Raw genomic sequence first — 14,049 nt, forward strand, 5'->3', positions numbered from 1 at the left:
GACCATCTAACCAATTCCTCACCCACCAGACAGTCTACCCATCAAATCCATACCTCTCCAGTTTAGAGAGAAGGATGTTGTGGGGGGCTGTGTCAAAGGCCTTACAGAGGTCCAGATAGACGACATCTGTAGCTCCTCCCTTGTCTTGTCGTGTTTACTGATGTAGTCAGTATATATACTTAAGGTATATAACAGAAATAAAACTCCTCCGAATGGAAACCAGTGCCTGATTTTCTACCTCTATGGTGTCATTCCAGTAAAAGAACATTATTTATCCTATGTTACAGTGTATCTTACCATAAATACTTCATAAGATTTGCAGAACTCCAACTAGGAAGTCCAATTTTGGGGCAAAATATAAATCAGTGAAAAGTATTTTTTATTTGAATTTCAACAGAATCTGTATTATTGACTCTGGTCTGCTAGAGTACAACACTGTCTATGTTATACTTTCAGAAGTGCTCTTTATATATTGTAACTCTAAGAGCTTCTCTGTTTTCTTCCCAGAAAATAAGTAGTCTTTCATAATTAATATCATAAAATGTTACAGCATCACAGTAGCAACACTACAGTTAATGGTTCTGAATGAAAGTGTTGTCTCTACATTGTTTTCAAATGCTTTTAAACAATACTAACTTGCTGGATGAGGTTTTTTTTTCAAGTTTGTTCACGATATGGACACTGTGACATAGACACAAGTTACTTGGAAAGTAAAAAAAAAAATCAAAGCTATTTTTTGTTGTTCAAAAAAATGTATTTACATTGTTAAAAATTTCTGTATCTGTGTGCGCCACATTGTTTCTAAAATTGCTTTATGTTGCTTTTATCATCTTCAATAGAAAAAGGGTAAGAGAGGCAGGATCAAGACCTCAGATATGCTAATAAGGATGTTTCTGTAAGATTTCTTAGCTGGAAATTGGAATCCATCCATCCAATTAGGAAACTAGGTGATGGTTGTTTAAAGTGGCATATTTTGGTGGTCAGAAGAAAACCATTATATCATACTTACATGATCAAAAAGAGGACCGCTTAAAAAATCCCAGAACAACAGGAAATAAGTAACCTCATGTGCAAAACTACAGACAGCATGCAAAAAAAGCCTAATAAGCAAATCATATGGAATTCATCCATCCAATTAGGAAACTAGGTGATGGTTGTTTAAAGTGGCATATTTTGGTGGTCAGAAGAAAACCATTATATCATACTTACATGATCAAAAAGAGGACCGCTTAAAAAATCCCAGAACAACAGGAAATAAGTAACCTCATGTGCAAAACTACAGACAGCATGCAAAAAAAGCCTAATAAGCAAATCATAATTATTATGCCTAGTGTAGTTATTTTAAGTAATATATACCAGTACTTAATTTAGCAGTCTCTTGACATACAGAACCATGAAATATACCTGTTATTAGATCCAGGAATGCTTCCCAGTTCTCCATTCTAGATGCATGCCATGGCAATATCCTGAAGCCCTATCAAATTCAAACATGGGTGAGAGATCTCTCTCTACTCCTGCGTGCTGCTCTCCAAATAAAGAAAACACAGGCAGAAAGGCTGCAGGCTAGGCAAAGCATGATGCAGCAAGTCCCTCAACCTAACTGCCCAGAACCAGAATACTGAGGTACACCCAAATATGTCATCCGTACACAGCAACAACACACAAGACGGTATTTAGTTTCATTTTACTAAAGATATATGCCCTGTGCCATTTCTTCGATAGAGCGCAACATCCAGAGTATTTCAATTAATATTTAAGCATGAATAACTTACTTTTATTTCCAACCAAGGCCACAAGTGGCTGTGTTTCTGATTCTTCATTCACTTTTTTTACCACATTATACCAGTCTTCTAAATTTTCAAAGCTCTGGCCGTTGGTAATATCATAAACCAAGAGAATACCCTAAATAAAAACATGTATTTTAAATGTTACACATTGTAAAAATATACTAACATGGTAAAATTTGCATCAGTCTAAATTATTATTATCATAAAATAGAGCATTAACAAATAATGGCATTGTATCTTTTGAGGAATAATTAAAGGAATTATAAGCTTCTGTAATAAACATTTTATTACAATATTTCTCCTGCATTCCATGTGTTCCAAATTCAGATGCTAACTGAACTACAAGGGCAGAAAAAAAAATGGCAATTCAGTAAAGAGCACAATTAGTTATATTAGAAATATTCCACACTGCTTTATGAAAAAAAACAAAAAGCCATTCACACTAATAGTAAGATAAAAATCACACCAGAGAAGGACTTTTATTTTAGCTAGTATTATTTGTAGTTTCACTGTTCCCTTTTTGAAAAAAATGAAAAATAAAAGCAGTTCAGTCGTACATTTCTGCACATTGCCTGACTGTCGCGTCTCTGCCCTCCTTTGGGGAGAAAGGCCAGATCCCTTCCTTCACTGTTGTAGAAGACAAGCAAGAAGTACTGGCAAACTTTAAACTTTCAAAGGAGAAACTAAAAATGTGGTCAGAAGTCAAAAAGAAGGGAGTCTCATATATTTCAGAGGTTTTGGGCCAGACTACAAGTAACAAGTACTCAAAACAGCCATTACTGAGGATTCCTCAGAGCTAATATCCAATATTATAAAGCACAGCCTATTAACAGCCCAAATGTCCACGTTCTCCCCTCCATAATTCTAAGACCAGCTCTCACAAATCACTCTCCTCTCAATTATTGAGTCTTCTGCCCCTGCTTTCCACTACACCATAATAAAGTAAGTATCTGTAAATGAGGAATAAAGTCAGAATTGGCTTCTGTTGCACTTGTTCTCATGGAGTTCATATCTGGAAAAAAAAATCCCTGCAACTGCACACTGTTCCTCACATGAAATTTTCACAAATATTCTAAAAAAACAATACAATGCATACAAAATTAGCTGGTTCAATGACCCACTGTCAATAGAAAAGATTTTTCAAGTCAAGTTTTTCAGGCATTTGTCTGGGCCCAGCTTTACTTGATAGTTTCACGAGGGGTGTCTTAGATCACAAAATAGAGTGCACGCTTACTGCATTAACTTCACAGATGACAACAAACTGGTGGAGACTGCAAGATCATTTGAGGAGAATTTAGATTATATGATGAGAAACAATCTAAAAATAATAGGATGCAATTCAATAAGTACCATGACAAGTTCAAAGGAAGCAATAACCAACTGCACAATAGGAAACATCTGGCTTTGTAGCAGGTTCTATACAATAGGATCAAGGAGTTATAGCAGATCACAGCTGAATACGTCAAGCTTATTTTGTAGCAAAAAGGCAAATATCACACTGGCATGAAACACTCCAGGTGAAATAATGCATCCAGCTTTGGACACTGAATGTCAAGAAAAGGGTAGACTAGAAGAGACCAGTAACAATATCAGAGGTTTAGAAACCATGACTGACAACAGAAAATTGAAAAAAATGGATTGTTTCAACAAACAAGACTGATGGCAGGCATGATGATGCTGGTAAAAGTTTCAAGAGAAGATAACAGGAGTTGTCTTTTTAGATGCTCTTATACATAGTTTGCAGATGACGCTAAATTGGGATGACCAGCCAATATGCCTGAGGGCAGGGCTACCATTCTGAGGTATGTTGACACACTCAGGGAACCGGTGAACAGGAACCTTTCAACATTCAACAAGGACAAATGCAAAGCCCTGCAGCTGCGCAAGTTTAAACAATGCAGGCTGGGGGGACTGACTGGCTGGGGCCCAACTGAAAATGACCTGCAGGTTTTGGTAGACAGCAAGCCAAATATGAGCCAGCAATGTTCCCTGGCAGCAAGGATGGTCAGTGTGATCCTGGACTGTATTAGCAGAAGCACAGCCAATAGACCAAGGGATCTATACCATACTACTCAGCACTTGTTAGATCGTATCTAAAGTAATACATCCAGTTTTAAGCCCCTGAAGACATCAACAAACTGGAGCAAGTTCAGCAGAGGGCCACCAAGATGATCAGAGGCTGGAGCACTTGTCCTATGAGAAAAAGCTGAGAGAACTAGAATTCTTCAGCATGGAAAGGAGGTGGTCCTAGGAGGACCTAAAAGCAGCTTTCCCATACCCATGAGGAAGCTATGAAGGAAATGGAGCCAGGCTCTTCACAGTAGTGCATGGCAGGAGGATGAAACACAATGGGCATAAGTTGAAACAAGAGAAATTAAAACTATATATAAGGAAAAGCTTTTTCACCATGAGGAGAATCAAGCAGTGGAACAGTTTACCCAAAGAGGTTGCTCAGTCTCCATCTTTAGAGGTTTACAAGAAGGAACTGGATAAAGCCTTGAGCAACCTAGTCCCATCCCACAGCTGACCCTACTTTGAGCAGGAGGTTTGACTAGACACCTCCTGAGATCCCTTCCACCCTGAACTTTCTTATGATTCTGTGATCAATACAACATGTAGCAACAGGTTTAACTTAGCAAGAAGATTATAGCAAGGGTACATACTAGAAAAAAACACGTAGACAATAAGAATAGTGAAGCTCTGAAATACACAACCTTCAGGGATAGCAGAGTCACCAACACTGGAGGATTTTTGAAGGTTGATAAAAATGAAATAGACGTTATACAGGTATAGCTTCGGAGGAGGGCAACAGATTCTACTGAGATGCCTTCAATTCCTATTTCCCTATGACAGCAACACAAATCTCTCTCTTTTCCCACAATGCCATCAACTCCTTGGCAAAATGAGTTCTTGTTCCTTATATTTATATGGCTGCTATTAATTTCTGAGGAACAGTTTTCACCAGTTCCTTCAAGGAAATTAAGAATTACGACACCCATCTTTTCCCTTGCTACCTTTCCTCCTTTACTTTACTAATCAAATCTAATATTAAACATCCACTTCCCTCTTCCATCTTTTGTACAGTTTATTCCTTAATATCTTGCATTTCAGTTAACTTCTCCTGACTATTTTTATAATTACCCAAATGCCTGTGCATGTATGTATGTCTTTCATGATAAGCCTTGCTCTAGGAAGGACATACTGATGTTATTAAATGCTCAGTGGAAAAGAAGAAACTTAAGCTGAAGGACAGATATTGTAAAGGTTGGAAAAAAAAAAAAAAAGAACAGACATAAGGCTGAAAGTTGTAAATGAGAAAGTGCACATGGCACAATTCTTTCACCAGTGGTCAAGTTCTCTCACCAGCTTGCAGAAAAGCAGAGCAGACTATCTAAACCACCTTCAGCACTGAAGAGTTTAATCAGTTAGATGTAAGATAAAGTTAATAGAATCTGAGCATTTAAGGTTGGCCAACTCTGTTCCTAACTAATTCTTCATCAAAATGCTACTCTGCTACATGTCCTCTAGCCAACTGCAGCCTACCTACACCTTTGGAAGAAAGAGTATTCACGGTGGATTTACCGTGAAAGAATTCATTGAACAAAGTTCACAACTAGAGCTCACCTAACTTCCTTTTGGTCCCCTTCTCCATGATCTAAAACATCGCCTCCAAAGCACATTCTTTTCTTAACCATTCTTTTTTTTGAATCTTGTCAATATTTGCTATACTTAAGAAACAAAGATGGCAGGTATGACATCTTAGAGATGCAAAAAAAAAGCAGCATGGCATCCAGGTTGTAAAGAATACTTCTCGCTTAGGTTTTTGCCACAACAGCACTCCATAAGCAGTATATAGTATGATATACATAATTAATGAAGGACTAGTCATAACTCCATTGCTGAAATTTATTTCACCTTTTTTTATTTAACATAGAAACCCCGTCATTGCTTTCACAAAAATACATCATATTTTCTACAAACTTACCGTATATGGAGTACAGAATGAGTAGATAGTATAAAAGCTGTTATTTCCCTATTAAGCATGAGGAATTAAGGTGGAAAATTAACACTGGCTTTTTTACACAAAAGTAGCGCATTTCCCTGCCATGAAAAAGGTTTGAAACATATGGAGAACAACATGCCGAGAACAGCATGTTAATTCTCTAGTCTCCAGCAAGATGGCAAATAGTCCCTGCTTGCATAATTGCACTCTAGTAAGAGAGACATTTTGCCTACATTAGTGCATATGTGAGTGCTTTTTGTTTTGGAATTATAGAGTATTTTCAAAAATAGGTCACTGGAAACTGAGAATATTGCAGAAATTATTTGCTGGTCTCTGGAGAAGGTAGAGTCTGCAGTACTCTTATTCTATTAACAAGCCAATTTATGAGGTAGCATATGCCAGCTCTTAAAGATACTTTAAACTAGGTATGTGGGTAGGGGCAGCAATTGCAGGTAAGAGATGGGAGCGGTTCTGAAATATTTACCACAAAAACAGCAGCAGTGCTATTATACAGCAGAACTGCTATTATGGAAGTGTTGTAACCAGGCAATACATTCACACTAGACAATCAACATTTAAAAGGTGTCAAGTTTATGTCAAGATTGTCACAATAAAAGAAAGCTATGGAAAACACTAATTAAAACAATACGTTTTCTTCTTCAGGTTTATCCTCAGCTGCCCTCATCCTATGACTGACTTTAGTATGAAGGAACTAAATTAACTTTCACATTTTCATTAATATTCATGAAATATGTCAGATCAAAATTCTAAAATATTTTTTCTAGTCACAGAATATTCATTTTAGCAAAAAGTAACTTCATTATAATATCTTGCACATCTGCAGAAATGCTATTTTTACAGGTGAAAACAGTTTACAGTCTACATATACTTAACCACTGTTGTCTTTGCTGATACTGAGGATATGGTCACTCAAATACACGTGATTGAGTTGTCATCATTGAATGAACTACTGTCTATCAGCTCAGCTGTGGTAACTGACTATACGATTACTTTTAGCCTCTCTCAATTCTGAGATAAATGTGTCAGTTTAAATCAACACTGACAGAAAACCGTTTATTAGCACCTTTCATTTATAAAGATCAAAGAGCTCTTTTTCCCCCCCAGCTTGCAGAGTTCTTCTGACCCATCAGTGAAATTCAGCTACCAAGATGGGATGCAGCAACTGTATTGTTCTGGATGAGCAACACCAGAAAAAAAATGGGGTGGAAAAGCAACCGCTTCAAGACAAGTGAATTGCAATTTCTCCAACTGCAACCACGCAAGCAAATTAAGTAAGTTCTCATCCTCAAATCTGGCACTCTTATTTTAAAACATGGCACAAAAAATCAGGGACCTCAGTCAAAAAATGGCATCTTAATAGTAACTTAACCAAAAGATCTATCCTAGAGAATTGATTCAGCTCTCAAAGAGAAGGAAACCTCCAGTGGCAAGGTTTGCAGCAAAGTATAGATGGATGCTCTACTTACTCCTCCTGGTACCCTGATCAAATTTCAACTGAGATCAAGTGAACTGTAGACTTGCTACTAAGACAACCTTTTCAGTTGCTGTAGATTCTCAAAACTTCCATCTCCAGCTGGTCTTAGTATTTTATAAGTAGGTCTACTATATATTTGGATTTCTGAGCAGAAAACCAAGAATTCAGCCACTTGTGATTTCTGAATCTCACGATGATCAACCAGATGAAGTCTATACAATACTGGGTAAAAGCATGATGCATACTGTAGGCATGCTGCAAGCTATTCTACACATTTAAATCTGAATGATTTTGATTTGGAGAATACATGCAGATGAACACAATTTCTGCAACAGATCCAAATCATCTACTCTATGTGTAAGTGTACAGCTTGTATACTTTGCAAACAAGATGTTTAATATCCCAGTTGCACCACACACACAGACCAGGTGCAACACACCATAGGTACACATACTTCTTTTGTAGCAACCTTCGCTAGAATTGCTCCAATATTTTAAAGGCTTTCTTGTACTGGGGAACCCAAAACTGAACACAGTACTCCAAATGTAGCCTCAAAAATGCCAGAGAGGATGATAATCACTTTCCTTGATTTGCCTACTTCACTCTCACTAATGCAGCCCAGTATTCAGTTAGCTTTTACTGTTGCAAGGGTGCACTGCTGACTCCCATTCAACTGTTCTTTTTCCAGTAGGACCCCCACCTTCTTTTCTCTAAAGCCATTTCACAGAATGACTGAGGTTGGAAGGCGTCCTTTGGTCCAACACCCCTGTTCAAGCAGTGTCACCTAAAGCCAGCTGCCCAGGACCATGTCCAGATGGCTTTTGAATATCTCTGAGGATGGAGACTCCACATCATCTCTGGGCAACCTGTACAGTGCTGGGTCACCCTCACAGTGAAAAAGCGTTTCTTGATGTTCAGAGGGAACCTCCTGTGTTTCAGTTTGTGCCCATTGCCTCTTGTCCTGTTGCTGGGCACCACTGAAAAGAGCCTGGCTCTGTCTTCTTTAGGCCCTCCCGTCAGGTATTTATATACATTGATGAGATCCCCCTGAGCCTTCTCTTCTCCAGGTTGAACAGTCCCAGCTCTCTTGGCCCTTCCTCATAGGAGAGATGCTCCAGTCCATTAATCAGCTTAGTGGCTCTTTGCTGGACGCTCTCCAGTTGATTCCTCAACAGTTGATTCCCAGCCTGCATAAGGTTATTCTGTCCCAGGTGCAGGACTTTGCATTTGTCTTCAGTGAACTTCACAAGGTTTCTGTTGGTCCTATCCTTCAGTTGGTCGTGGTCTCTCTCAATAGCACCCCTACCCTCCAGCACATTGACCATTCCTCCCCAATTTGGTGTCATTTGCAAACTTACAAACAATATTTTTTTCCATTGTTCAAAGAATTAATAAAAGACATGACCCCAGTACCAACCCCTAAGGAATACGACTTATAACCAGGCACCAGTAAGACACTGAGCGATGGACCATCTCCCTTTAAGTCCAGCTGTCCATTCAGTTTTTCAGTCACCTTATGGTCCACCCATCCAGTCTGTATCTCTACATTTCGTCTGTAATACTTTTATGGGAGATTATGCCAAAGGCCTTGCTGAAGTCAAGGTAAATGACATCCACAGCTCTCCTCTCTACAGAGCCAATCATCTAACCACAGAAGGCAATCAGGTTGGTTGGGCACAATTTACCCTTGCTAATTCCATGCTAGCTCTTCCCAATTACATTCTTGCTGCTTTGCTGTCCATTCACAGGAATTTTTATATGTACTTAAAAGGATTTTTCTTTCTAAATACTCCTACTTGCTGTACTTTATCTTTCCTCTTTTTCTTCTACAAAGCTACGAATGTTCAACATGAAATAAGCGTCTGTCCAGGAATAAGCTGAAAGCAGTGCCTTTCTGAATTACTCATGGTGTTTCATGAATAAATGAAAATAAAGATAGTTTTATGTGCCTTTAACAGGTGCTGTTACAAAGCTAATAGAAAAGCGTGTTACAAGTCAGCTTTGATGATAAGAAGCCTATTACAGACATTGGCAATACATGCCAACAATGGGAAAGAAAACAGCCACTAGTTCATTAAAAAAATTAGAGTTACAATGAGGGTTGGGGGAGGATTAAAGGAGAAGAGATTGGACGTAGGGTTTTTTTGTTAATGTGCTCAGAAACACTAAAAATCAAACTTTTTTAACTTTAGGCTTACTGATATTAACTTTTTCACTACTTTGGGGCACTGGTATTAACTTTTTGACCTGCTTTTGCTGATAAGAAACTCCTAAGTTTATCACCAAATTCAATACAGAAAAAGTTAATAGCCTTTTATTTCCTTCATTGAGTTTACTTTGGGCATATGGCAACAATTTGTGATTAATCAAATTCCCTCTGTCATGGAAGCCACTTTCTCCTGTTGCTTGGTAGATCTTTAACAGGGCAGGAAAATGGTTTTTATTAAAAAATAAGAAAATGGTATAAAACAAATGCAACAGCTAAAAACATTTAGACATTTTTTGAAAGTGACAAAATGTTAAATTGACAAGTTTGTCTTTATCCTATTAACTAATAAATCCTAATCTCCTTAATTAGCCATTCCTGTGCTGTACTTATTAGTACAGAGTTTCTGTCCAATAAAAGTTTTAGGATTCCGTATTCCTATTCCTTAAAGTATTGGGGGAAAAATAGGTGCATTTGTTTTCTTTTCAGATAAATATAACATTATGTAATAAAATGTTTTTCCTATTGTTCTCATTACAAATTCCAAATTAAAGAACAGAATACATTTTAGGATCACTCATGTTAAGAAATTTGGCATATAGTACATCCTCCTAAACCATCTCATCATTCAAGATACTGTTATAATATTTAGCTCTTACTTAATCCTACCATTCACTTTAAGTTGCTTAGTTAACCTCAAGATAAAATTAATTTTCATTGGATAAGAGTTCTGCAAAAATATTTAGCTACCTGGTTGCCTCCTTTTGTTTGCCCTCTTATAACCCCAGTTGCATGTATGAGTTTAATGGTATAGGATTGCTCTTAATTTCCTCCTTCTACTTTTTTCCCCCAGGAGGCATCTATTTTAAAAGCAGCCACTATATCTACCATGTGGATATCCAAATAGCCTTTACTATTTACTGTGATTGCTTTTCTTAACTCAAGACACAAAGCATGGAAACATACATCTGTTCTTGAGAGTTATTCAGATCTACAAATACACACCCTTGCTTTGGTTTTTAAGTCAGCTCTAAAAAATTAACTACATACCAGAATTAGACTTTCATCTTAATATCAATTAAGTTTAGGTTAAGCAGAGATTCAACATCTTTGAGATCTACAAAACAACAACCTGTAAGAGATGTATAATTTTAAGAACAAAGTTTCAATGAATTTTATATAATTACTATAGATACAATTATCATCATTTATACTGTACCTGAGCTCCATAAATATATTTATCCAGCATTTTGCCTCCTATCGTTTGCCCCCCTACATCCCATACTTGAAGAGTAACATTCAAATTTCCTGAAAAAGAAAATGATACAGATATTGTATAACCTGGAAAATTTAGATACAAATAAAATTAAAAAATATATTATCACGACAGGTAATACAGCTCTAGCGTATCAACAGCAATAGCTTTTTACAAGTATACAATAAATAGTAACTAAATGTCAACACAAAGATGATTGTATCGTTTGGAAAAAAGTCACTTGTGCCCAGCTAATTCATTAAGATGCAGTAAAACTACACCTAGATATTAACATATTTAATATTAAGAGAAAAGAATTGGAATATTTAATATTAACAGAAAAGAATTGGAACTGCATAAAGTATAAGATTCCTGACTAGAAATTATATACATACTTCACTGAAGAAACATATAAAACTTTCTCTTTACAGCGAAAGTTGTACAGCACAGTACTTGGAATTGAAAGGTAACACAATTAATGCCAACTTAACCATGTTATTTCATACCCTATGTCCCTTCCTCCCCCTCCAAATTTTCTTTACAGATCTAGAAGCAGGGAAAATCTGCGCAGTAACTGTATTTTGGTAGTGATGCTCTTAGTACTATACAGCTAAAGAATTATATAGTTGACAGACTGAAAAATGGAAATACTGACACACATCTAAGTTGAGGATGCGAACTATGATAATTTCCTCCACCCACCACCCCAAAGCAGGCAACGAAATTGGACATGATTTACATAATTTCATCTTTCAAGAAGCTACACCAAGAACAGATCTTCCTTTCTATTCTAAACATTCTTTAAGCTATGTTGAAACTGTTAACAGGTTTTCAAAAACAAAGTAACCAAAAAAATCAGCGTAAATACAGAATATTTAATATCCTACAAGTCATACATATTCTGCAAGCTAACAACTCAGAAACCCACAGACTAAACATACACATAGCAATGTATGTCACCACATGCATACAAACATATTAGAGTATAATTTGGCTCATTTTGCATGGTGAGAACTGTTTTCAAAACTGTACTGATTACCTGGAAGCACCAAACTCTAATACAGTAAGGTCTGATGAAAAATTTTCTAATCTACATAAAACTCACAACTTACATGTTAATAACAATTCTACATACTCACAAATAATCATAACTGCCTGTTAATTTTATTCCTAGATTTAAAAAAAAAATTGCAACAAATTCCACATCACAACAATTGAGAGCTGAGTGAAAAAGACGACAATATTTTGGGCTGCTAAGAAAGATATACTCTTAATTCAACTATTTTAAATTATTAACAACCTTATTTTACACAATGTGATCTATTCAGCCATCAATTTGTAACTGACACACTCAAATTAGTTATGCAAGGGAGTGTGCTGCATGGAAATATATCCCAGCACTCGGTGAATATAAACAGCAAATTAGAACTATAGAGCTGAACGTACACTACTTGTGGCATTAAATATACCACATTATATTTTTATGATGCATCTTGCTTTAATCTGGTTAAAAGTGCAGATTTCCTAAAGTGCTACTTTAGTCTTAAGTATATAGAGACGAATGTGAGACAATCCATTCACAGTACTTTTAAGCTACGCTGAGTTTTATCTAATACTAAGATAAAGAATTTCTACATGGAGCTTAGTAAATACATCATAAACATTCCAGTTCAATAAAGGCAACCTTTCATAGAATAAAAAGCTTATTTGTTTTGACAGTGCATACACTATGTATTAATTAATTCTTTTTAAAGCTTAGAACATAAGTGACTCCAAACAATGCAGGAAAGTCTTCCATAAAGCATCTGGCATGGATAAAATGGTGAACCCGCAGTCTGAAATGACTACGCATCCTCAGTAGGTATACAAACTAAACATGCTCAAACACTCATAATGCTGCAGTATTCTACCCCTAACTTGGTTGTATGTATTCTACTAGAAACCTACCATGTCATTCATGCCAGCTATTTGGAAAAAAAGCTTTATAAATATTATCACTTTCAAACTCAACAATTTTCAGATGCCTAATTTTGTGTTCAAATGCTTTAAAAAGTTTCTAACTTCATTTTTGCTCCTAAGAGTAGTAATCATGCACAGCATACTGGGCTTAGTATCTGGATAACTGCATTAAATTATCTGAGAAACTTTAATGCAGGAAGTTAAATTAAATGGTCTAACAGTGAAAAAGGTTGGAATGTCCATTTAAGGTGAAGTGATTCTCAATTAAGACCTCACTAACTACTGAAATTCATGCTGACCATCTCCAGTGCAAAATGCTTCATTTTCCCTTTTTTCCAGTTAGGTCCTGTAATATTTGCTTTGTGCTCAGATTGATTTTGGAGGAGAAAGAAGGATGTTAGAATTATTCTGACAGAAGGAAACACTCCGGACAATTTGCCTAGCAAATATTTAATTAACAACTATGATAGCAGCACATGAAGTTTTCTGCAGAGTTTGAAATCTTCTATTTTTTCATAGATTTAAGAGGAACATACAAACTGGAGATGACAACAGAACAGAAAGAAACCATGCATAATAAGACAGTTCTTAGAAACAAGGTTAACATACCAATAAAAATAACTGAAGAATCCCATAAAAATAATATGTAATACACTGATAAGGAACAAGAAAACACTAGCACTTTTTTACGCCGTAGAAAATGCACACAAGTGCGAAGTTAAAATAACTGAGGCAACACAGTGCAGGTATCTAGATTGTTTCTGGTACAAACTGAAGCCACTGGGCTGATTCAGTAGGGATCGTGCAGAAGTATACTTGGTGCATTGGTTAACCTTACTTGGAAGTGCTGCACAGTCAAGATGGAACTAAAAACACAAGTCTGCCCACTTTTTGCACCAACGACTTAAAAAAATCCTTTTAACAGAAGAATCCTGTTTACTGGACTGCACCCACAACCTTCCTAAAAATATTAGACTATGGCTCTTAAGAATCTATCAGCAGACCCTCTAACAGATACACTATTTAGGCAGTAAAATGTACACCGTGGTTGCATCCAGACTATACAAGATACTGCATCAATCAATAAATATACTGAAATTGATTTGCATTTGAAAAAATATTTTTAACAAACTGCATGAAGAGAATTTGTCAACAGTTGAACACTGAAAGTCATATTGTTCAAAACTAATCAAAGCATTTACTATTTGTATTAAACCATATTGTTTTACCATGTAAAATATTTACTTTTTTCACTGCAAAACTGCATCAGTTACTAAAACAACTGGAGACAAATACAGCTTTTATTTTTAAAAAGAAAAAAAAACCAGAAAAACAGTACTTTAT

General features: G+C 36.3%; 1 protein-coding gene across 1 annotated transcript in view; it reads right to left on the reverse strand.

The window, feature by feature from the left end:
- The window catches only part of RAB28 (RAB28, member RAS oncogene family), a 56,203-nt gene that overhangs the window by 36,533 nt on the left and 5,621 nt on the right, over positions 1-14,049 (reverse strand). The window contains exons 3-4 of the mRNA XM_019472013.1: positions 10,711-10,799; positions 1,773-1,902 (exon numbers count right to left, since the gene is read on the reverse strand). Coding sequence (XP_019327558.1) covers positions 1,773-1,902; positions 10,711-10,799 — 219 coding nt within the window. The remainder of the gene's footprint in view (positions 1-1,772; positions 1,903-10,710; positions 10,800-14,049) is intronic.

This window comes from Aptenodytes forsteri, unplaced genomic scaffold, assembly GCF_000699145.1.
Source record: "Aptenodytes forsteri isolate BGI_AS27 unplaced genomic scaffold, ASM69914v1 Scaffold242, whole genome shotgun sequence".
In the NCBI taxonomy this organism is placed as follows: domain Eukaryota; kingdom Metazoa; phylum Chordata; class Aves; order Sphenisciformes; family Spheniscidae; genus Aptenodytes; species Aptenodytes forsteri.